At 54.9% G+C, this 24179-nt stretch overlaps 1 protein-coding gene across 4 annotated transcripts in view; it reads right to left on the reverse strand.

Moving 5' to 3' along the window:
* Positions 1–734: 734 nt before the first annotated feature.
* The window catches only part of SRC (SRC proto-oncogene, non-receptor tyrosine kinase), a 49643-nt gene continuing 26198 nt past the window's right edge, over positions 735–24179 (reverse strand). Inside the window, exons 1-13 of one of the 4 annotated variants that reach the window (XM_054696639.1) lie at positions 23354–24035; positions 21557–21721; positions 20272–20528; positions 19099–19198; positions 11985–12083; positions 11741–11844; positions 9729–9878; positions 8289–8444; positions 6361–6540; positions 4490–4566; positions 3613–3766; positions 3300–3431; positions 735–3007 (exon numbers count right to left, since the gene is read on the reverse strand). In XM_054696639.1, coding sequence (XP_054552614.1) covers positions 2799–3007; positions 3300–3431; positions 3613–3766; positions 4490–4566; positions 6361–6540; positions 8289–8444; positions 9729–9878; positions 11741–11844; positions 11985–12083; positions 19099–19198; positions 20272–20521 — 1611 coding nt within the window. In that variant the 5' untranslated portion in view covers positions 20522–20528; positions 21557–21721; positions 23354–24035 and the 3' untranslated portion in view covers positions 735–2798. Of the gene's footprint in view, positions 3008–3299; positions 3432–3612; positions 3767–4489; positions 4567–6360; positions 6541–8288; positions 8445–9728; positions 9879–11740; positions 11845–11984; positions 12084–19098; positions 19199–20271; positions 20529–21556; positions 21722–22260; positions 22412–23353; positions 24036–24179 lie in introns of those variants that run through there. The other 3 variants (XM_037495395.2, XM_037495403.2, XM_054696634.1) reach the window with 3 other exon arrangements.

A 24179-nucleotide genomic window follows, 5' to 3' on the forward strand; every position in this document is an offset into this window, starting at 1 on the left:
ACTCCACATCTCCCACTCACACCACATGTCCATACACCAACACAGACACCCAGCAAGAGACAGGCCTCCACCCACATGAACACAAAGTCACATACTCGTGAGCAAACAGAAGACGCATGCCGCAAACACGTCCACGCTCCCAGCCACAGGAGCCCCAAGGAGTCTGCGGGTGCCCATACCGCCCTGGTCAATAAAGTATTTGGCTTGTGAAAATAATGTTTAGCACAGGAATGACCCAGTTTTGAATTTGTTTTTACAACCAGCAGTGACTCTCAGAAACGGTGATCAGACACAATTTTTCTCATGTTGCAGATGAAACTTTCCAGGCCGTATCCTCTGGAGGTAGGAGAGGAAGGAGAAAAGGTGGCATCTTTGGACCTTTCTCTAGGGTGCCCTGGACTTTCCAGTCCAGGCCTGGAAAGAAATGTACCCCACCAGCCACCCTACACAGGCCTGACCGTCAAGGACTGAACCCCAGGGTGCTGATCCCACTAACCACCACAAGCATCTGAGTCCTGAACTGTTCACACCTGGGAGTCCTAGGTTTCCCTTGGTGCATTTCAGACACAGGAAAGCCTTCTACCAAATGTGCTCACTCCCCAAACACAAGTGCAGAGGTGCACACACAGCTGCATTCCAAGTGGTGGCCAGATGGGATCTGGCTGGAGGCCTCCAGGCCATGCTTTCCAGACAAAGGTCTTTCTGACCAGTGTCTGTCCTCACATCCCACCCCTTCACGCTCCCACAATAAGCCACTGACCAAATTCTGAGGTCTGTTTGTGTTTAATCAGACAATATGCAAAGTATGTACAACCAATTCTGGATTCCCCCCACCCCCCTAAGCCTGGGCCATGGAATGCAGGACCACTAGGTCCTGCCCAGAGCCGGGGTTCCCCTAGGCCTCTGCATAGTCATCTGAAATCTACAAAACACAGTTTATTAAAAAAAAAAAGGGGGGGGACAGTATTAGGACACCTTATACAAAGGGCCTTGGGCAAGTGGAGGGGGATTTGGGAGTACAGTGGGGTAAGCAAGCCCAGACTTGACTGGGACAGACAGACTTGGGTAATAAACATGTGTAAAAGGAAAAGTTGAAATTTCATAGGCAGGCACCACTTGGCCTCCCTCCCTGCTGGCAGGGCCTGGCTCTAGAACCCCTGGCAGCAGGAATGTTATTGCTATGATAGGGGGCTGTGGGTGAAATGTACAACGTGTCTGGGAGGCAGAGTAGGGGGCATTTTTACATGTTAAATATGGACACACATGGAGACACAATCTCACACACATACACACACACACACAAACACAAAGGGGCCCTCGGCAAGATGCTCAGAAACTGTCAGTCTCCCCTTTACGATGGGCACACTGAGGCCCAGGGAGAAGCCACCACACACCCCAAAGTTGAACAGCAGAGCTAGGGTCAAAACAGCCTCCTGATGCCCCAAGCTGGGCTCACCAGGCGAAGCCAGGCCACAGGGTCGGCCCCAGGGAAGAGCAGCTGTGGAGACCATGGCCTCACTTGCAGCCAGACCAAGGGAGGCAGGGCCATGCGGTCAAACAGCGCCCTGGCACGCGTGTCCATGGCAGTGGACATCCTCGTCCTTTCTCCTCCCAACCTAGGCGCCCCTTTTCCTACTCTGGAGTTCAAGGGGTGCCCACTTGGGGAGGAGAACATTGAAATGGAACAGGACAAACTGCGGGAGGAAGACCTGGGGTTCCTTCCAGCTGCCAGGGTCAGGGCCCCCTAAAGACCTGGATCTTCTACTTCTGCTTGATTGCCTCCAGAGCCAAGGCGCTCACTCCTGTTCACGGATGACAATCTCCAAAGGTTGAAAACCACCCACATTCTGAATGAAGCCTGTCTCCGTACACCTGCACCCTTGCCCCTCATTCCTAGCCCAGCCCCACATCACCTTCCACTCTCTCCTGCCACAACAGCCCGGCCAAGTAGGCAGTGGCAATAGGACTCTGTCAGCTATCTCTAACCCGCCCTCAGGCCCCTTGTCTCTGGGCTGCCCAGTCCGTCCATGATGCCTCTGAAGGCAATCTTGTTGGTTCCTGAGGAAGACAGAGGGAGCACCGAGTTCCAATCCCACCTCAACCCTGAACTGTTCTGTGGCCTTGGGCAAGTCACATTCCCTCTCTGGGCTCGTTTCCCCATGACTAATATGGGAACAATAAATTGATGTCTAAAGGTCCCTCAAGTCTAAGAAGGGCAGTACTTGAGGGGGGTATCCACCCCAACCACCATCATCAACTTAGGCTAGGGCTCAGGCTGCCCAGCCTGGGAGCCGCAACAGAGGGGTCTGGACCCCGTGGCCTCCACCAACAGGTGTCTCAGAAATGGATGGCCAGGGGCAGAGTGGCAGGCAGGCCAAGAGCCAGAGGCCCAGCACTCCTCTTTGGAAAGGCTCTCTGGCCAGCTCTGCAGACAGACCTGGGGCAACGTGGAGTGGGAAGGAGCTGACGCGTGGAGTAGGCTGAGGCTGGGGAAGGTGCCCTCAGCTCCTGCCGTTCTTCCCAGTTCCTCCTGCCGGGAAGCACAAGCTCCAGGAGGGAATGCAGGGAGGAGGCTTGTGGCTGGAGCAGGAGCCGGGACGCAGTCACTGTGCTTGCCTTGGACCCCACCCTCATGGGCTGCCCCAGGCCCCAAGCCCTTCCATTGCCACAAAAGAGGGAGGGGCCTCGTCCCCCAGAGAGGATCAACGAGGGCAGGCAGAGAGAGGCAAGACCCCTATCGGGGGTCACCCAGCCCCAAATCCAAGCCAAGAAGCCAGTCTGGCCCCATCGCCTGCTCCCTATAGGTTCTCTCCGGGCTGGTACTGGGGTTCGGTAGACGTGAAGTAGTCCTCCAGGAAGGCCTGCAGGTACTCAAAGGTGGGCCTCTCCTCAGGCTCCTTCCGCCAGCACTGGCACATGAGGTCGTGCAAGGACTCGGGACACTCCGGCGGGCAGGGCATCCGGTAGCCCCGCTCCACCTGGTCCAGCACCTCACGATTCACCATCCCTGTGAGCGGAAGGAGGGGTGAGGAGATTAGCTCCAGGGAGGAAAGTGTGGTGGGGGAAGTTGATGGGGACAACACAGAGGGCATCCCGCCGAGGACATGGCGGGTGTGCCTGCAGATGAGCTCCCTCCCCCAGGCTGGGAGCCCTAACCAGAGCAGACTCTAAGGAGAGATGTTCAACCCCCTTGTTGTACAGATGGGGATACTGAGGCCTGGGAAGGGGTATGTCTTGCCCAAAGTCACCAAGACAGTGGGGTACAGGGATAAAAGATGGACTATAGGGAGCCCTCTTACCAGGGTAGGGCACCCGTCCCTTTGTGGTGAGCTCCGTCAGCAGGATCCCAAAGGACCACACGTCTGACTTGATGGTGAACCGGCCGTAGAGGGCAGCTTCTGGAGCTGTCCACTTGATGGGGAATTTGGCACCTACAGGAAAGAAAAGCGAAGGGATGCTCAGCAGAATGTCAGGGCCGCCAGGCGCCATTCTCAGGTCTAAGAAGGGCAGTACTTGAGGGGGGTACCCACCCCAACCACCATCATCAACTTATGCTTATAATACGTGTGACTCAGAAAAGAGGCCACACGGCACCCGCCGGCCCCTGCCCACCTTGCCGGGCTGTGTACTCGTTGTCTTCGATGAGCCGGGCCAGCCCAAAGTCAGCCACTTTGCACACCAGGTTCTCTCCAACCAGGATGTTGGCTGCACGGAGGTCCCGGTGCACGTAGTTCATTCGCTCCACATATGCCATGCCCGAGGCGATCTGTAGGCAGAGCCCAGACACCTGGCTCAAAGGCCACCCCACTTTCTCCCCAGGCCACTGGGCATGAGCCTAGGCATGTGTTTGTCCCCAGAGTGGAGAGCCAACCTAATACCCTGCGCTCCCCATTTCTTCAGGCAAGTGAAGTCAGCTTACAGTACGTACTGTTGGCACAGAAAGTAGGCTGAGCTGGAGGAGGGAGCAAGGGGCAAGGGAGAGGTACAAGGCCAAATACAGCCAGGGAAGTGGGGTAGCCCCCCAAAAAAGAGGCTCCAGATGGCCCATAGATACAGGTTAGTGTAAGGTCCTGCTGCTGCCCAAATCCCAAGTCTCAGTTTTCTCATCCATCAAATGGAATAACAGTCATTCCAGTCTCTTGCTTGTGATAAGAATTAAATTAAAAAATGGTTGTTGAGCACTGCCTACAGCAAGTAAGCACCAATGTGTGTTTGTTGAGTGACTGAATGACCTTTATAGAAAAGAAAACTGAGGCCTAAAGTCCCACAGCAAGTCAGTTACTTAAGTAAAGACTCTTTTCTCTGCCAAAACTACCACTTACAGTGCTTATAAAAGGTCCCAATAATACATATGTCAAAATCAGTGACTGTGGGGGCAATCAAGGCAGGCTTCCTGGAGGGGGCACTCAAAAGAGTCCAGAACTGGATGAGCCAAGTAGATCCTAGTGCTTGAGGGCCAAGGGTAAGGGAGGTGGGAGGGGCGACTCACCTGAGCAGCCATGTCCACCAGCTGAGGCAGCCGCAAGTACTTGCCCGTCTCCCCCTTGAGAAAATCCAGCAAACTCCCTGGGCAGAAAGAAAGCAGGTCTAACCTCAACCCTGTCTTCCTTGAGCCAGGGAACAGTGATGCCCAGTAGTTTGTGTCCACCTGGGCCAGCTGGCTTTGCTTTAACCAGCAGCACAGATTTTATGTAAACCCATCTCTGAATAAAGTCTCACTCAGCACTTTGCCACTCAAAAGGCAAGCAGAAAGACCTAATGTCCACCTCTGGGAGAATAAACCATGGTACACCCTTATAACGGGTTATCACTCAGTAATGAAAAGGAAAAATTAAAAAAAACAAGCTACTGACATATGCGATAAAGAAAAACCTCAGACAGCAAAGATTACATACATAAAGTTCTAGAATAAACAAAGCCATGATGACAGAAACACATCGGTGGTCACCTAAGTTTGGGGCTAGAGAATACTGTCTACTAAAGGAGCTTTCTGGAGTAATGGGGATATTTATAATTTGATTGTGGTAATGGAGTCACAGAGTAGCCATTTGTTAAACTCACTGAACTGGATATTTAAAAATGCATGTATTTTTTCATAGGTAATTTATACCTCCAAAATGTGGAATTTTAGAAATTAATTTAAAAACTAAGTAAGGTGGGGCCTCCCTGGTGGTGCAGCGGTTGAGCGCTGGGCTGCAAAGCTGCGCGAAGCCTCAGCAGCGCCAGTTCGATCCCCGGTTGCCCCCCGGCCACCGGAGGAGGGTCCCACATGGCGCGCAGACCTCTCCTGCCGCCCGCTGCTCCCCTGAGCGGTGTACTTTGGTCCTTCTGCCTGCTCTGCTCCCCACTCTGGCTCTGGTGGGTTCTCTCACCCTCCCGCGCTTCTGACTGTACCCAGTGCATGTATAAACAAAACAAACAAATAAATAAATCATAAATAAATAAAAAATACATGCCTCTTTAAAAAAAAAAAAAAAAAAAAACACTAAGTAAGGTCAAACCAGAAACTTGGCCCAGATATGGCTCAGCCTGGAGGGTTTGGGGGACTCTCTTTTAGCCCCAGAATAGTAACTAACTTTAGAAAACCAGCAAACTGGGGGAGATAAAATACACTGTGAGAAATCATTAAAATGAAACAAGACCCAGCTATTCCCTCCCTGGGTGTCTAGCCAAAGAATACAAAAACACTAATTTGAAGAAACAGATTCACCCCTAATTTAATAACGTAGCATTATTCCCAATAACTAACTATTCCCAATAACCCGTGCACTTAATGCCCGTGCACGGGTGAGTGGATAAAGAGGATAAAGATACGGTGTATGTAACACAATGGAATGCTATTCAGCCATTGGCAAAATATGGGTGGACTTGGAGGATACACTATACCAAGTGATATAAGTCAGGTGGAGAAAGACAAACACTCGTTTTATGTAGACGATGAATGAATGAACGAAACACAAAAACAAATTCTTAAACTATAAGAATAAAATAGTGGTTCGCAGAAGGAGGGGGTTAGAGCATTGGGTAACGGGTCAACTGTATGATGACAGATGGAAACTAGACTTTTGGTGGCAAGCATGGCATTGTATATAGAGATGCTGACATACGTCTGTAAACTTGAAACCTTCAAATGTTATAAACCAAGGTCACTTCAATGAAAAAGAATTTTTTTTTTAAAGGTAACCTTTGGCTAACTTTCCACTGACATGAGAAATTGATTCTAGTTCATTTCACCGTTAGAGATGAACATTCTAGTTCTGGGGCAAGAGAGGCATGTTCCACCTGCCGTGTGAGTACCCCTGATTTGCAGAGAGCCCATGGAGGGGCTCCACATCTCTGTGCTGCTCACTCAGGCCTCACCCTTGCTCATGTACTCCGTGACGATGTAGATGGGTTCCTCAGACACCACCGCATACAGCTGCACCAGCTTCTCGTGCCTCAGTTTCTTCATGACCTGGGCCTCCTGCAGGAAGGCCTCTGGAGACATCGTGCCTGGCTTCAGGGTTTTGATGGCCACCCTGGTGGTGCCGTTCCAGGTGCCTGTGTAGGGAGAAGGGACACAGGCTGCCTCAGTGGAGTCTCCCTTCCCACAGGGACCTAGATCTGCCCGGCTGGATACCAATTTCAGCTTTGGCCTTCCTGCCATGTGACAAGCCTGGTCTAGGTCCAGGACCATTCTGAACCTCAGCGTCCCCATCTATAAAACTGGCACAAAGATAGGATGCTCCTTATGGGGCTGTTACAGGGATTAAAGTACATGTTGAAGAAACTGTAGCTGTCGTTAGAACTTATTAGGAATATCCCCCAAGGCAGGGTGAGGTGGAACTGACCTCAGAACAAGTCCACCAGAATAAGAGGCTGTCAAGAGTCACACTCGTCAAAACTGAGGTGTCAAACTAAGTACGAAGGCATGGAGGACAGACTAGCCGCACTTGGATGCTCACCGCTGCCTCCTGCCAGTGAGACATGAGCGAGTCAGCTGCCTTTAAGAGTCTGGGTTTCCTCGTCTGGAAAATGGGGGTACTATAGCGTCTGCATGTGGGGCTGTCTGAGGACGAAGAGATTTCAGCCTCTGGGCCCTACCTGCTATACGGGCTCAGTAAACAACAGCTACAGCTGTCATTTAACCATGATCTGTTTTTTAAGTGGTCAGGCCTTGGAGAAAGCTGTGTTCTAGATCAGCGTATGTAATCTGAGTTCTTATATGTAATCTTGAGCTATGGGGCCCATTCCTTCCAGTCTCTGAGCTTCCATCTGAGTGCTGGGCCTGAGCCCCACCTCTCAGCCCCTGACATTCCAGGGATCCCTACCTGGCACTTCATGAGTCCCCCTGGGCCAACAGGCCCAGGGAGGAAGAGAGCCCTCTCCCAGGGACATGACTGCACACCCAGCCAGGAATGAATTTCGCAGCCACCAAAACAGCATTTCCCCAAGTGTTGCGCATTTTGTGCCTGTGCCTGGCAGCTGGGTCCTCGCTCCTTTCCCTAGCTCAGAGCCAACACCACCCCTCTCCTGACCTGGCCTGACCTCCAGCCTCCAGGCCTTTGTCCCTGAGTGCCTTCCACCCAGGAGCCCTCTCTGTTCTCCCCCATCATCTCTTCCTCTGAAGGGAGGAGAGTGAGGGCAGTGAATGCTGTGGTTCAGACAATCTTGACAACACAGTGACCCCCTGCTGAAGCCACAGACCCTGCGCCAGCCCAGCCCACCCAACCTCCAGGACGCTGCAGGTCAGCAGAGCTAGTTAGCAGATGGGCCTGGCTTTCATCGGGGCTGCATGGGGCTTGTGGTCAAGGGAAGCGTTGCCATTCCCCTAGTTAGACAGATCATTAACAGGCCCAGGACATGCCAGACCCTGCCCTTCCCAGAACCCCCTCCTGAAGCTGGAGCTTCTCTCAAATCCCATAGTCGATCCTATCACCTTCAGCCCCATTTGGGGACTTTCCCAGTTGGGAAGATGGTGCCTCATTGTGAAGCCACTTGGCCCAGATCACACACACAGGTCGTTGGGGAGTTGCATGCCCAGCCCGACAGCTCTTTGCAGAAAGGTGCCATGGTCTGGGAGAAGGGGAGATCCCAACTCAGTGCCATTGACCACTGAGGGGGCTCCGTATCTAAAACACAGCCCAGTGTCCAGGGAAAGCAAATGAGGCTCATGGAGGTGAAGGGAAGGGGCGCTGGGGGCCCTAAGTTGCCTCACAAGATGGCCATCTGCCTGGTTTGCGGGTGGGACACCAAAGTTCCCCTGACGGGCTCGTGGTCAATCTGAGGGGGCAGGGGCAAAGTCTTACCCATCCACACCTCTCCAAAGCAGCCCTGGCCCAGCTTGACCTCCAGCCGCAGCGACTCCCGGGGGATCTCCCAGGCATCCTTGGCCAGGCCCTGAGTCTGTGGCTTGGACGTGGGGCACACAGTGGTGAGGCGGTGGCACAGGCCGTCGGCATGCTCTGAAGAGACAGGGGTTGGAGTTTAGTCTGGACGTCCAGTCCCAGAGAGTGTAGACCCACATGGTTTACACACAGGATTTGGGGGACATGGGACCACCAGGCCAGGTATCTACACTCTCCCCCCACCCAGGCCCACACTGCCTCATGCCTCTATCCACTGAGGCATTCATTCATTCTTCCGACTGTAAGGTGGGTAAGGAGGGATCCAGGCAGGTGCCAGGCACCCAGCAGGGGACAAATCCAGTGGAACCCAACCTCAGGAAGCTTACAGTACAAAAGGGACCCCAACTCCCCTCACCATCTCCCAGGATCACACGAGTGACGGAAGAGAGCTATGTGCATAGCAGGTGAGCTGGACAGGAGGCTTCGCTGAGCAAGTACCTGGGCGTGGGTCTGCAGGAGGCAGCATAGCTCACTAGGGGACAGTGCTCCAGGCAGAGGGCATAGCCTGGACAAGCATCCTGAGAGAGGAACGAGCTACTGGGCTGGAGAAGCCGAAAGGAGGCTGGGGGTGGGGGGTGCTGGAAAGGGAGTGGGGGGGAGGAGGCCAGCAGAGTTTAGACCACCCAGATCAAGGACACCGCATGAGGGTCTTTATCCCGAGACTGCCAAGTAACCCCTGGAGGGTTTTGATCTGGGGAAACAGGGTTCAAAATGAACCCCTCAGTGATGGCCACAGGGATCGAGCACGGTGGCCGAGGACTGAGAAGGGGCGAGATCCTAGAGAAAGGCCCAGTGGACAGAGGAGGCGGCGTGGGATGGGGCGCTGGCGTTCAGGACAGGCCACACCTGCACACAGAGGCCACAGCCATCCGGGCCACGCAGGCATCACAGAGACCAGACAGGCAGGTGTGCATGACGGCCCAGCCACACTCCCCAGCCCCTCACCCTCGCCCCTCCCGCGCCCTCCTCCCTCTGCTGAGGCAGATGCAGCTGCCCCCTCCTCCTCTCCCAGTAGCCGGTTCAGACCAGTCCTAGGGCTGCAGAGATAAATGGCACCAGCCTAAGCCCCTCTCCTCCCCTCAAGCCTCCTGGCAGCCCCCTCCTCACCAGCCAGCTCACAGGAGAAAGGAAGGTAAACAGGGAGAGAGAGGGAGGGAAGCAGGGGGGAAAAGGCACTGGAGAAAAGAGGAGGAGGAGAGGAGGGGAGAGGGAAGTGGGAGAAAGGGGAAGGGAAGAGGGAAGGAAGCAGCAGAGTCTCCTCAGGACACCCGGGGCCCCTGCCCGCAGCAGCCTGCTCTCCGCTGGCCCCTGGCCGGGGCCGGGGCGCGCGCCAGGACTCACTGGAGTAGTAGGCCACCAGCTGCTGCAGACTGCTGAACTGGGTGCGGGAGGTGATGTAGAAGCCCCCGCTGTCGAGCTTGCGGATCTTGTAGTGCTTCACATTGAGACCCTTGGCGTTGTCGAAGTCGGACACTGAGAGGCAGTAGGCACCTACGGGCCAAGCCAGAGAGATGCTGCCGTCACTGTGCCGCACCACGCGCTGAGGGCCCTTCTCAGGGCCTCCCAACTCAGGAGGGAAGAAAGGACAGGGCTGCTGCCCCTGGTCCAAAGCAGAGCCAGGTCTGGTCCACTCTGTCTCTGGACCCTGCGCCAAGGCAGGGCTGGCAGCAGAAAAGCATCTGACCTTCTGCCCTGGCCAGACTTGCAAGGTCCAGGTGTACATCCCAACTGAGTGATCTGGAAAGTCGCTTGACCCCTCTGGGTCTCAGTTTCCTGCCTTGTATATGGAGAAACTCTCAGGGCTGCTGGGAAGATTCAGTGAGACCACAAATAAGAAGGCCTGTCACATAGTAGGTGCTCAGTAAATGTTTGCTGGGAGCCTGTGAATGGCCGAACTGCTGCCCCTCTCGAGGTCTGCCCAGCGGTAAACTGTCGATGCTCTGCCCTTTGGAAGACCACCAGGTATAGGATGTCCGGGGCTGCGACCACAGACTTGGGCAGGAGCCCACATGCTGGGTGTGGCCTGGAGGCTGCCAAGCCTAAAGTGGGCCCGCCGTTGCGGCCCCCTCCCTGCTTCCCTTGAGCCTAGAAAAACCTTGGCTAGAAGTTTCTTCCTGCCCAGGAGACCTGGCTAGGAGCCTCTGTGAACCCAAGAGATGCCTGGGATGGCATCAGGGAACAGGCTGAGTGCCAGAGGTAGGGGCAGAGGCCCCAGGGGCCTGAGAACATTCTCCACCTCCTTGTGGGGCAATTCCTTGTGGGGCACAGGCAGCATGCTAGAAGCCCATCCCTCCCTGGGCTGGTAAAGGTCTCCAGTGTAGTGAAGAGGACCTGAGGCCCAGAGAGGAGACCAGCTAGCCTGGCATCACCTAGCAGGTCAAGCACACAGCTTGGCCTGCCATTGTGGCCCCCTCCCTACTTCCCTTGAGCCTAGAAAAACTTTTTGTCCTGGCTAGGAGCTTCTGTGAGCCCAAGAGATGCCTGGGATGGCATCAGGACCAGGCAGACTCCAATCCATGCTGGATCTCTAAAGCCTGCACTGGGTCACCGTGACTGGCTACAGGTGGCCCAGGCCATGTGTCAGCAGAACCACGGGTCTGAGCCTGAAGCTAGACCCTAACCACTCATGCACACACACAGGCATGCCTGTGTCCCACAGGCACACGCTCACACAGGTACACATTCCCCAGGCCCCTGGGGAATGAAGACAAACCCACAATTCTCTCCCATGAAGTAACGCAGACAATCCCACCCACTCCCCCACCACAGGCACACACATGCCTGGACCCACACATGGTGTGCACACGCTGTGTATAAATGCACACATCTGACATAGATGCTCTGCTTTCCCATCTCCTGCTGAGCCCCAGGCCCACAGGAAGTGGCCCAGCTCCGTTGCCATGGTGATGGGGCCTGCAACCACTTTCAGAGGGCTGGAGAGAAGCAGTGGGGGAAGGGACAGCAGAGTAAGGGGCCAGAACTGATGGGAGAAGGGCAAAGCCAGGTCCCAGCACCCAGCCCATACTTGGAGGCCCCTGGAGAAGGGAAAGGAGAGGGTCCCACCGTTAAGCACCTGCCTGGGGAACAAACCCAACCCTCAGATTGCCTAGCAACCTGTGCCCACTCCCCATCTGAGGAAACTGAGGCCAGAGAGGTTATTTGTCATCTTTGGCTGCACCTCTAGCCACCCCAAATCATTCAGTATTCTGAACTGTACATTGATCCGACCATTTAATCTACCTGGCAAGCTCCTCCCACCTCACCCCATAAACCAAACACCTATTCGTCCTGCAACACCCAGCTCAAGCAACCCACAAAGTGCAGTTGCCACTGGCCAGCAGGAGCGCTTGTACCTTTCGTGGTCTCGCTTTCTCGAACTAGGAAGGTCCCTCTTGGATTCTCCGCATTGAGCAGTAACCGCTCTGACTCCCGTCTGGTAATCTTGCCAAAGTACCACCTGGGACAGGAGGGAAAAGGGAGTGTTGGGAGGCTCCACCTACCCATAGCCCCTCTCCCTGGGATGTGGTAGGCGCCCCTGGCAGCCAGCCCTCCCACTTCAACCCAGGAGATCAGAAGGAAACTGGAGTTGATACTCACTCCTCAGCCTGGATGGAGTCTGAAGGTGCCACATAGTTGCTGGGGATGTAACCCGTCTGTCCTGTGCTGAGCGAGTGGGCCAGCCACCAGTCTCCCTCTCTGAGCAGGGGGAGAGGGAGGGAGCAAAGGAGAAGGCAGCTATCAGTGCGGGGCACCCGGTGCCTGCTGTCTTCATAGGTGCTATGCTGCCCCCCCACCCCCAGGCCAAGGGAGTGCAGGGAGCAGGGACACCAGCTTGGGCTCTTGCAGCCTGCTAGGCCCAGCTGGCCCGAAACCATTCCTCTCCCTAGCCCAGACGCCTCTTAGCTAAAGCTTATTCAGACAGGTTTTGTCCAGGACTGTGGCAGGGCCCCAATTCACAGGGGCTCTGTGATGGGACATGGTCCGCTTCCTTCGGATGGACTAAGTCACCTCAAGATGCAGACAGTTGCCTTGGGAGGGAGCTTGTGTCTCTGGGGAGCAAGCAAGTTGTAGCAGGAGAGAAGATCCCTGCCTGAGATGAATGGCAAATCCACACCTTCAAAGCCTCCCCAAGCCCTGAGATTCGGAAGCGCAAACCTAGAAGCTGGTAAGAAGACCTATGTGGTGGAGGCGGGGTGGGGGGTGGGGGGGCTTGATGACAATCCAGACACCAACCCTGCAAACTAGAATGAGGCTTGCATTTGTCACAAATCACAGGTCACACCTAGAGGGCCCTCAGCTGAAAAATGCAGGTCTCCTGCGGCTCACCCATCTAGAGGGGAAACTGAGGCCAGAGGGGGCTGCGACTTGCCCAAAGTCACACAGTGAGTCATGTCAAAGGGGTCTGAGGTGAAGAGCCCCAATGCCCAGGGTACTTCTACACTAAGTGCCCCCTGAGGAGGAGGAGGAGGAGAGGGTCAGGGAGGAGGCGTCCCCCGCATGGTTTGGTCAGGTCCCCTGGGCCAGCGGGAGTGGGGAAGGGGTGGAAGTACCTTTGCAGCCATCTGAATGTGAACCAGGTCTGGCTGGAGCGGGGGTCCAGAGACACAGAGGAGGGAGGAGAAAGCGAGAGCCCAACAGGAAAGAAGAGGCAGAGATGGGGGTGGTGAGAGAGTGTGGCAGAAAGAGTGAGGGAGTGAACAGGAGAGCCAGGCGGTGCTGGGGACAGTGCTGGGGGATGGGGGACAAGGCGGGGCAGCCACAGAGCAACCAAAGGGGGCAGGGGGAGGGTCCGTGGGGGGTGAAGGGAGGCCAGTGTGAAGGGCTGCCTGGGAAATAGGGCCCAGTTCCCTCCCCTTCCCACTATGCAGATGGGAAGACTTAGGCCAGAGAAGCAAAGGCCTCTGCTCAAGGTCACACACCCAGGCTCCTGCCCCCAGATAAGAAGGAACCCTCCGGGCCTCCCTGGTAGCACAGCGGGTTGAGCGCAGTGCTGTGAAGCTGTCCGCAGCCTCTGCAGTGTGAGTTCAATTCCTGGCTGGCCAGGGAGATACCCACATGGCACGGCAGACCTCTCCTGTCTTGCCTGCTGCTCCCCTCAGCAGTGTATTTCAGTCAGTCTGCCTGTTCTGCTCCCCACTCTGTCTCTGGTAAATCCTCTCACCCTCCAGTGCCTCTGCCCTGTACCCCAGCTCTTGCATAAAAAAAAAAAATAAATCTTAAAAAAAAAAGAAGGAACCCCCCCCCCCCGCCCTACTACGTGCAGGTGTGCTAGCTTGCTGAGCTGCTTGATTCCAGGCTGCCTTTGGGCCTCACTGCAACCCCAAGAAGATGCACAGTGGGCAGGATGTGCCCCTCCCCATCTCCAGGACCCAGAGAGAGAAAGGCCCTTGCTCACAGTCACACAGCCTGGACTTGAACCTGAATCCCTGGCTCCCAGTCTCCTGAGCTGCCCCTGACCCATATTCTAGAAGGAGAAGTTGAGGCTGGAAGCAGGCAGGGCTGGGGTTGCTCTCTGAGGACCTGTTAGAATTCAGGCAAACATCCGAACTGGGGACTTAGCTGCTGGGCCAAGCTGGAGTGAAACAAAGGGGCTACATGGGCTGACTTGGCTGTCTGAGGCTACAAGCACACTTGAGCAGGGCACAAGCACACATGGGGGTTTCTGCGGGACAGGGAGGGCACAGAGTAGGACCCCGCTGGGTGCAACCCTGCTCAGTGCTCTAAGAGGAAAGAGGCTTGGATGCCCAGGACCTCTATCTACCTCCCAGGGGAGACTATATTGTCTGTCCCCTGTGGCCCTCAAGGTCACCCTGTAAGGAAGGCAGGCAGGCCTCAGCTCCAGAGATGTTGAGGGACTAGCCCAAGGACACACAGCTCTCAGGCTAGAAGAGCCCAGCACTTTCTTTGTAGAGTTGGAGAAACTGAGGAATAGAGCAGGGCAGGGACTTGCTCAAAGCTATAAATCAAGGAGTCAAGTCACAGGGAACAACTGACATTATTCAGTCCAAAGCCTTCATTTCATCAATGGGGAAAAGATTGCACAGAGAGGGGCAGTGATTCACCCAAGTCACACAGCAAGTCAATGCAGAGCGAGGGCCTGCACCCAGACACAGCAGGCTCTCCTAGGCCCATGCAGTCTCTCCAGGCAGCTTAGAGACTCAGAGACCCTTGAGGAATCTAGGTAGGATAAGAAACAGGAGGCAGCAGGGCTGGGGACAGGAGACTGGCCTTACCCGAACTGGGCAGAGTTCTGGGGCAGAGGCCACAAAACGAGACAGATTGACAAAGACAGTCTGCAAGCAGGGTGGCCTCTGGGGAGCACCCACCCACCCAAAGAGGGAGGCCAGAGAGAAGCATGTGCCCAGAGGCCAGCCAAGCAGGGCCCCAGCAACAAGGGTGGTTAACTCTGCTGACCTTACCCAGATTTGCCACAGCGTCCAGCTTCCAGCTTTAGCCCATATGTGAGTTTGGGAATTTCAGATTTCAGGGTCCAGTTTGGGGGTTTTATTTCACAAGGGCAGGGATGGAGGTACACCGCAATCTTAATAAAGGATACAAAGTCCCACTTCACCTGGCGGCCAGCCTGAGAGGCGCTTGGGTGCCAGGTGGACCCCACCGAGCACCACCCTGCTCACCACTCAGCCTGTGTGACCTTGGCCCTGCATGTCTCCTCATCTGCGGGATGGGGATGTTCATCCCTCCAAGGATGTAAAATACCAGCACAGGGTCTGGCACAAAGTAGGGGCTCACAATGCTGCTATTATCTTGGCTTGGCTAAAAAATTAAATTAAATTAAAATCTGTTCCTCTGCATGCCCCTTCCCACTCCAGGATGTTTTTGAAAACCAAAACAGCCCAGTCGCAGTCTCCTCTAAGGACGTGCTGTGTGACCCTGGGCAAGCACCCTGTTCTCTCCAGGCCTTTGTTTCCTCATATGCACAAAGGAGATGTATTCACAGAATCTTCTTTGTAGGTAGTGTGTGAATCAGGCAGCATCCAGCCAGCTTTCAGGTAAGAGAATTACTGTGATTATCACTTGGGTTGCTGAGACTGGCCAGGGAAGCACTTTGGGGTTGCAGGCAAATGGGGCAAATGGGCACAGCTCAGACAGACAGGTTTACAAGCCCTAAGGCCTGGACACATGGTCAGTGCAGAGAGAGTCGGCACAATGAGGCCGGGGCAGGTTGTGTGAGGAAGACAGGAAGGTGTCCTGTGTCCTGTGGTGGGAGTAGAACTGGAGAGCCCAGAGCAAGGGGTGCAGAAATGCTCTTGCTTGGCAGTGCCTGCTGGAGAGCTCCCCACAAAGCTGCTGGAATCTGGATGGGAGGAAGCAGCAGCTCAGGGAGCAACCCTCAAGCAGACGCAGAGGAGTCCCGACTCAGCCACCAAGATGGGGGGCTCAGGGAACCAGACCTCAGACCCCAATGGACTTCCTCAGACCGCGGGCCACATAACATCCAGGACCAGAGGACCTGTGCCCTGAGGCATGATTGGGGGAGCAAGGTGTCAGGCCTGCAATTGGGAAGACCCCAACCCAGCCCACCCTGGCCAAATCCCTACACATGGCCTCCTCCTTAAGTTCTCCACCTCCCCTGACACCCAGTTAGCCACAGGGTAGGCCCCAAGTCACACAGGGTAGGGGGCCATGGCGGGGATGGAGGACAGAACAATAATGAACCATAAGACAGTAACAGTAGAAGGACATGCAGATTACTCCCTGGGGAAATTTGTGACCTGAGCATCTCAAATTTGGTTGACTCATTTTCTACTAAGCTCCCTAGTTCCCACTACCCCTCCTCTTCCTCTAATCCCCCCCCCCCCCACAATTCTCCCACCCCACCCCCGACCTCAGGCAGCAACCTCAGGCGACAGGGCAGCATTGTGAAGTCAGGAAGGGCTCCAACCCACCCCCACCCTCCAATCAGAGAGCCTCACTGTCACCCTCCAGCTTCCCCTAGCCCAGCCTCCATCTCTTCCAGCCCTCCTGGCAGCCCCAGGCCTGGCCAAACAGGCCCCAGTTCATCCTGGAAGGCAGGAGGAAGGAAGGGAAGAGATTGGACAAAAGGAAGAAGTGAGGCTCCAGTTTTCAGAGCCTTTCCTACCACCACACCTTTGCTCAGGCTGTGACTCCAACCTTTCCCCATCATTGCTGTTGAGATTCCCCCAACCAAAGCTCAAAGCCACCAACCTGCCGCACCCTCCCCTGCATGGGCTGCTCCCTCCTCCTGGCTCCTCTGCACCTCCACGGAGCCCCTCCTACAGGGCCCTGAGTCCCAGAGGGCCTGCCTACCTCTCCCAGGTCTGCTACCACTAACTGTGTGACCTTGAGCAAATTATTTCACTCCTCTCAGCCTTGGTTTCCTCATTTGTAAAATGGAGCAAGGAAGAATTTCCAGTTCCCAGGACTGTGGTGAAACATAAATTAAACAGTACAATTTAAAGTGCTCACTCAGCACAAGGGCGCCCAACCCATACAGTGCACAATAAATGTGGCTATTCCATTCCCGTTCCTTCCTCTTGTTCCTCCACACCAGCAGGGGACTCACTAGGGTGTTCAGCAACAGGTGATATGGGGACCTGGGAACGTGGCCTATCTGAGAGCAGCCCTCAAGGAGCTCCCTGTTTGGGGGAGGCAGACACAAACAGCTGGAACCACAGAGAACTTTGGGAGCACTAGGATTCAGACATGTCAGATGCAGCTGGCTGAAAGCTGGGGAGGCCTCCTCCCAGAGGGAGAGCAGCCAGAGGAAGGGAGAGAGCGGCTGTCCAAGTTCCCATCCTGGCTTTGCTGTTTGGTGGCTGTGTGACCTCGGGCAAGGGCCTTCACATCTCTGAGCCTCAGTTTCCTCATTTTCAGAATGGAGACAGCCCTTCCCCTATCACTATAGCCCTGGAAGGTCTGCCTCCAGGAGCAAAGACAAGGACACTGGCACAGCACTTAGGACCTCTTTTCTCTTTGGTCTCATAGAGAAGGCTGTCCTGAGCTGGATCTTGAGGGATGAATAGGAGTTTGCCAGGCACAGACGGGAGACAGGGGACTTCAGGCAGAGGGAGCAGCATGCTCAGGAGCGGGGACACATGAACATGCTCAGAGAGGGTGGAAATGTCCAACCTCCTTAGCCAGGCCTTTGAGGAAGCTCAGGGATCAATTCCACCCTACGTTCTAGAACCCTTTCCAGAGCCCTGAAGACATCCAGCCCCCTCCTAACCATACCCTCCCTCAAACTGCCCCTCTACAAAGGGTTGCCTTCCACCACGTCCACTTGTTGACTTCACTGTTCTTCCTTCAAGGACCTGCTTGAACTTCCCTGTCCCTGCAGTCACCACCAGAGGGGGCCACACAGCCAAATGGCAGAGCTGGCCCTGACCCCAACCTCTTGCCAGCCTGTTGGCCTGAGCTAGGCCTGGCTCCCAGCCACACGCTGGCTCCCAGAGGACATGGACGAGGACTCTACCAGGCCTCATGGGGCCCAGCAACAGACCGGCATGCAGCTGGCACTCAGTGTGGGCCGATGGGTCAGTAGGGAAGGGGGGAATTCACAGAAAGGTGGATGAGGACGACGTGTGATGGGGGGTGACGGGTGATGGGAAGACCCTCCCAGTCTCAGTCTGGGGTCACAGTCAAACTGTTTGGGAGTGGGAGGACATAAGCCGGGGAAGCTGGTGGGGCTGCAGCCAAGGGAGCCAGAGACCACAGGCAGGGACACAGCTGGAAGCACATGCAGCCCACAGCCCAGACCCACCCACCCAGCACACCCACCCAGCCCAGCGCCCATAAAGTGTGTACACACCTGACATCCACCTTCCTCCTAATGGCCAGCGAGAGAAGCAGAGAGAGGAAGAAGCTGAGAGAGAGCTAAAGGGAGCAAGCATGGGCCAGGGAGAGGGAGAAGGGTCCCCACAGTTGGGGGGGAGGGTTGGGGAGGGGAGCACACTGCCAAGGTCAGGAATCCAGCAGGCTGTGCCCTGCCCTCTGTGGGGCAGGAATGAGGGCCACCCACTTTCACTGGGAAGCCTCCCACAGCCCCCACCTACCTCCGGGTGTATAGCCCCAAACCTGTACCCCCAGCCACAATAGACATAGCACCAGTGCAATCTTGGCAGGGAAAGGAGTAGAGAAGAAAGCAGAGGAGGGGAAGGACCCCTACCCCATGGCTAGAGCCCCACCCACCCCTCACTGGCTCATTCCCTCCAGTTCCCTTCCCTCCCATAGGTTAGCTTGGCTCACCCCAACACCGTGTATATAAATGTCCTCCACACCAAGTCCCCAAGATGGCTCCCCCAACACTCAATGTGGAGTCTGCCCCTACACTTGGAGCTCTGCCCTAACCAGCTGCCCCAGGCCCTCCAGCCAAGGTCACTAATGAGGGCACCTCTGTGGGTACAATCTCTGGCTCCAGGCTCTGCTTTTTTGCCTGGGCCCAGTCCTGCCCTGACCATATGCTCCTTGTGGGATCTGGGGTATGGTGCTCTGTTGACCAGTTACTGAACCCTAACCCCTGTCACAGGAGCCCTTCCGGAGTCCAGACACCACTCCCAGACCGCATCACTCCCATGAGCCCAGGCCAGTTCCCTGCCCTCAGTCTGCCGGACACTCAGCTTAGCCTGCTGCCCATCTCTGGTTGGGAGGCTCAGAAGTGGCTCTGACCCAAGCCCAGGCTCAGGGGCCAAGGTGCCAAGGGACAATGGGGAGGAGGTGCGGGGGCACTCACGTGTTGTTGACAATCTGGAGCCGCTCCCCTTTCTTGAAGGACAGGTCAGTCTCTGTCCTCGACTCATAGTCATAGAGGGCCACAAAGGTGGTCACTCCACCTGCAGAGAGAGATGGGGCCATCAGAACAGCAGGAGCCAGGGCAGTCAGGGAGAGGGTTACCAGGCCGTCCCTGCCCCAAGAGCAGCTCACAAACTCCCGGTTTCACTTGGGTGTCTATGTCTGAGGTGTCCGCGAGTGTCCCTGTGCCCGTGTGTCCTCACTGCCTGCCCATCATCCATCATTTGAGAGCCCGTGTGTATTGGGTGATAGTGTTTCTAGCCGCGCATGTGTCCGTGTCCTGTATTGTTTTTGCAGGGTTCTGGCTGCATGTGTGTGGCTTCATCTGGGAGCATGAGTTGTCTGTGTACATCGGCACTGGGGGCATGCCTGTGCCTTGGGAGTGCACGTCCATGTGTCCCGGGGGTGGAGTATGTCTCTTAGTGTGTGGTGTGTGTGTGTCTGTGACAGCATCTCCAGTCCAGCATGTGTATGTGTCTTAGGTGGGCGAATCTGAGTTGCTGACTGCGTGTATGACTCTGTAGGAATGTGCCTGCCTGCTGTCTTATCTCAGTCTCCAGGACCAAATCTGCAGCTCTCGAAGCATTCCATGCCCGTGGGTGCCATGCCCCTAAAGTGCCAGCAGAGGGCGCAGGGGCACATCTCCTCATGGGCCTGGCTCTGAAGATCGCTCCCTTCTCCCTCCTAATCAGCCTCCTACCACCGGCCAGCAGCCACCTGTCCTGACCCATTTCTAAGCTGACCAGAGCAAAGAACAAAACCTGCACCATGAGGCATGAGTTTCAGACCTGATCTGAGACCCTCAGACCCTGACTTAAAGGTCCCCTCTCTCTCGGCCTCATTTCCACATATCTCTAGACCCTTTTATACACTGTGTCTGATTAGGCCCAAAAGGCAATGGAGTCTGACCCACGATTCCAGTTTATAACCTTCCCCACCCACAGCCTCCAGGAAATCCTCAATAAGTAACCCAGAGAATTCTTCCCCTTTAGCGAAAGAAACAGCAACCCAGAGAGGGGGCATCTCTGTCCCAGAGTGCACAGCCTGGCAGAGCAGCCTGTGTCTGGCCAGAAGGGCAATAGTGTCCCACACCCACATTCCCAGGCCCACTGACCAGCCAGAGGTCCTGTCCTCTGTGGGGAGGTGACTGTGTCCGAGGAGTTGAAGCCTCCGAAGAGCTTGGGCTCAGCAGCCGCAGGGGAGAAGGCTGTGCTGGGGCCGCGGTGGCCATCGGCAGAGGCCGGCTTGCTGGGGGTCTGTGAGGTGGGAAAGGCACCCCCGCCACCTCCATGGGCATTCTCGGCAGGCTCCAGGCTGCGGCGCCGCTGGCTGGCATCCTTGGGCTTGCTCTTGTTGCTGCCCATGGTCCTGCTGGAGATGAGAGAGGATCCAGGATGAAGACTCGTGTCAGGAAGGCCTGCCCGGGTCCCTTAAGCAGCTGCCCCCACCCACCCATTCCACAGATGGGGAAACAGAACCAAAGAAGGGTACTAGTCTCCTTGGGTGAGTTAGCCTCTTGAAGCCTCAGTGAGGCTTCAGTGAGGCTTCATGTGTGAAATGGGAGTAATGATGGCACCGATAAAGGGTTTCCTTGGTACAAGACCAACCACAGAAGAAACACCTCATAATCAGAAGCCCTCATTTCTCCCCCTGAGTCACTGTTTCTGACCCTGGTCAAAAACAGTATGTGAGTCATGGCCCTGGCATGTGGCACATAGGAGAGGGCTTATGGAAGGTTTGTTGAGTGAATAATACAAGACTGAATGAAATTATGTAACACCAGGAAATGACTAAAAGTTACAACAGAGGTGGCTTAAAAAGGGAGACGGCTGGGAGTTCATGCCAGCAATAGCCTTTGCACATGCTGTTCCCTGTATCTGGAAGGTTCTGCCCTGATCACTTCACCAGGGTAACCCACACAACCTTCAGTTCTCAGTTCAAAAGCCACCTCCTCCAGGAGCATTCCAAATCCTCTCTCACTGGTTTAAGTTCCCCTGATTTTTGTGCCTCTCCTTAATAATAGGTTTTGATTGTCCTTAATCCAGTTTTGATTTTTTTAATTTCATGAGATCATATGATTGTCATCAGTCTTTGTCTTGTTCACTGCTCTCCTCCCACAGTCTAGCACAGGTCATGGTGCACAGTAGCTGCTCAATTAACAGCTGAATGAATGAGTGAATGTGTGACTCTTCAAGAGTCAAGAGACTTCTAAGCCAGAATGTGGGAGGTGTAGAAAGTGGGAAACACAGAGAAGACCAAGTCGAAACTCTCTAATGAGGCTTTGCCCCTCTTTTGACATCCTTTTCCCCATCCTCGGGTCCTGGCTGGCCCCAGCTCCACCAACTCTGTCCAGGGTCTCCCCAGCCATCATGGCCACCCCTCATGTGTCAGCATCTCACCTGATGGAAGGCAGGTGCTGTCCCAGAGCACCTGGGAAGCAGCCTGGAGTCTCAGCACAAACACCAGTGCAGTCAGGGGGTTTGGACTAGAGGCCCTGCTCCACCTCACCCCTCTGTGTGACGCCAGGCAAGTCACTTCCTCTCTCTGGGCCTCAGCATCTTCATCTGCAAAGCAGGGATAAAGCAGACTTCTCAGGCTGTTGTGAAAACATGATTAAAGAGAGAACCCACAACAGCTCAGCCTCTTGCTCTGGCTCCGGCAGGCCAAATGCTAAGATCTTCCCAGACCTGAACTATCCTTCAGCCCTCCCAAAGTCCAAGTGAGGCCAGCTAAGGGTGGGCTCTGAAATCAGACTCCCCAAATTCAGATCCTGGTTTGGCTCCCCAATCAACTCTGTGACCTCAGGCAGGTGACTTCTCTGCATTTTCTTTGGGATAATGGAATGCGACTGGGAGCAGCAGGTTACTCTGTCACGTCAGCTGTCAGCTATCGCTGATTCTGTGTGATGCGGTACAAACCGGTAAGGCTAGTTCCAGTTACTCTCCAGGAGATGCTGAGGCCCTCGAATCAATCCAGAATTTCCTATGGAACCTGAGGATGGGGGAAAATCCCCTTGACTGCTTGGGACCTAGGGTAAGACTGCCTGCCCTGAGCATGAAGTCTACTCTGCAACTCCCCTCCCTGTGTGAACCTCAGCCAGTACCTGCACCCTCTGGGCCTCAGGATGCCCAGCTGCAAATACAGGGATGGCCTGTGTGCTCTTGGACCTTCCAGCTCAGAGAATGTGGGATTGTGAGGCCCTGGGGAGATCTGCTCAATGGCCAAGGGATCGCCAGGGCCTCCTGCGGGAGAGGGCAACAGACCTAGGGACAGAAATGCCAATTTCTATGGCAACCGATCCACTGAGGTCACAGTGCCATCTCCACTCATATAGTGGGTGTCCCAACAGACCTGCTGACCTGCTTCCCCACAGCCCCAAGCTTGATGGTAGCTTAGGCCCAGCCACTGCACCCCACAACTCCCCCTTGATCCCTGATACTGCATCACAGCACTGATTGTGCAGCAGGCACTCGCTAGTCGTTTCATGGGGACACAGACATGAACTGGCCAGGTGCCGCCTCAGAGGGGGCGTGCTCTAGCAGGGCACTTATTTGAACTTTGAGAGGAAATAAAAAATTATAAAAATATATTTACATTTTTAAATGAACAACTTTCTAAAAATGAACTAAATGTTGACGAGTGAGACCCCAATCACTAGAGGTAATCAAGAACAGAAGAAAAGGTACTTGGCTAATGTGCCATGAAGGACCTTGAAGGTCCTTCCAGCACCAAGAAGATGCACATGGCCTCTTGGGAGGGAGGAAGCAAACATAGGTCCTGAGCCTAAGCTCTTGCATTAACCAAGAAAAAGCATAAAAGAGCTTCAGGATTAACATGGCATGGGCTTCCAAGTGTTGGCTTGGGAGGGACTTTTTTTCTGTTTTAGTTTGTTTTGGTCTCTATGGTTGATTCTGATTAAACAAGTAACACGTGTTTGTAGAGAGGCGGGCGAGTCAAGGTAAACAGCCAGAGTGCAGAAGCAGACAACCTGAGTTTGAATTCTAGCCCTACCATCATGGCGGGGGACCCTGGGCTTCAGTTTCCTTCTCTGTCACTTGAGGGTAACTACAGCACCCACATCATAGGGCTGCTGGGAAAACCAGTGGGGAGTGCAGGAAACATGCTTAGGATGGTGGGCATCGTGGTGCATTTCCTCCCAGCATGCTTTGGACATGGGACTATAAACTGGGGCCTACCTAGCTCCCCTGCCTGTAGCTCCCTGAAGGCAAGACTGGGTCACAGCCCTCTCCACATCTCCCGTGATCAGACAGGCCGGGCCCACACTAGCTCTTCTGGAAATATTTCAGATGAGCACAAGCGTGACCAGCTCCCAGTTCTGTTCCTGCAACACCACATGGAAGAGACCAAGTGTCATTCTGCAACAGTCAATGCCTCCTGGAGCCTGGACCATGTACTGGATTCTTCTCAAAGCTCTGCAAATATTGACTCATCTAGTCCTCCTGATAATCTTGAAGATAAACCCTAACAGTGTCCCTGTTTTACCCATGAGGAGACTGAGGCACCGAGAACAGGCTTAGGTCACGTAGCAAGCGTGAGAATGAAAAGAAGAGGTGACAGTGAGTCACACCTGGCAGGAAGGAATCAGGGGGTGCTCACGGCGTCCAGTGAGAGAATGCATGGGCCCCACCTCCTACTCTTGGGCTCACTCTCTGATATGGAAAGCCAGATGCTCAGGCCAGATGGGGTGTGAGAGGAGAAGGCAGCCCAGTCTCGCTCCTAGAGAAAGCCAAGGTTTTGGGCTTCGACAAAGCAGAGGGCTCTTGAGGAAGGATGGTTACATTCAGGGTGGGGTCTTGTTCCTGTGGGGTTGCTTAAGGCTATGTGAATGCTGGAGAGACTGTCCAGCCTCCATCTCCTTCCTGGAGATAGGGCCCTGGCTCAGCCTCCGGGATCTGGGGCCCAAACCTCCAGTCACCATGAGCTGTCCATTTGAGAAGGGCCAAGACCCACATCTCTTCCGCCACTCGCACACTCCGAGGTAGAAATAGATCCTTGGGGTCA

This window comes from Talpa occidentalis, unplaced genomic scaffold (assembly GCF_014898055.3).
Source record: "Talpa occidentalis isolate TD23 unplaced genomic scaffold, MPIMG_talOcc4v2.1 talOcc4.10, whole genome shotgun sequence".
NCBI lineage: Eukaryota > Metazoa > Chordata > Mammalia > Eulipotyphla > Talpidae > Talpa > Talpa occidentalis.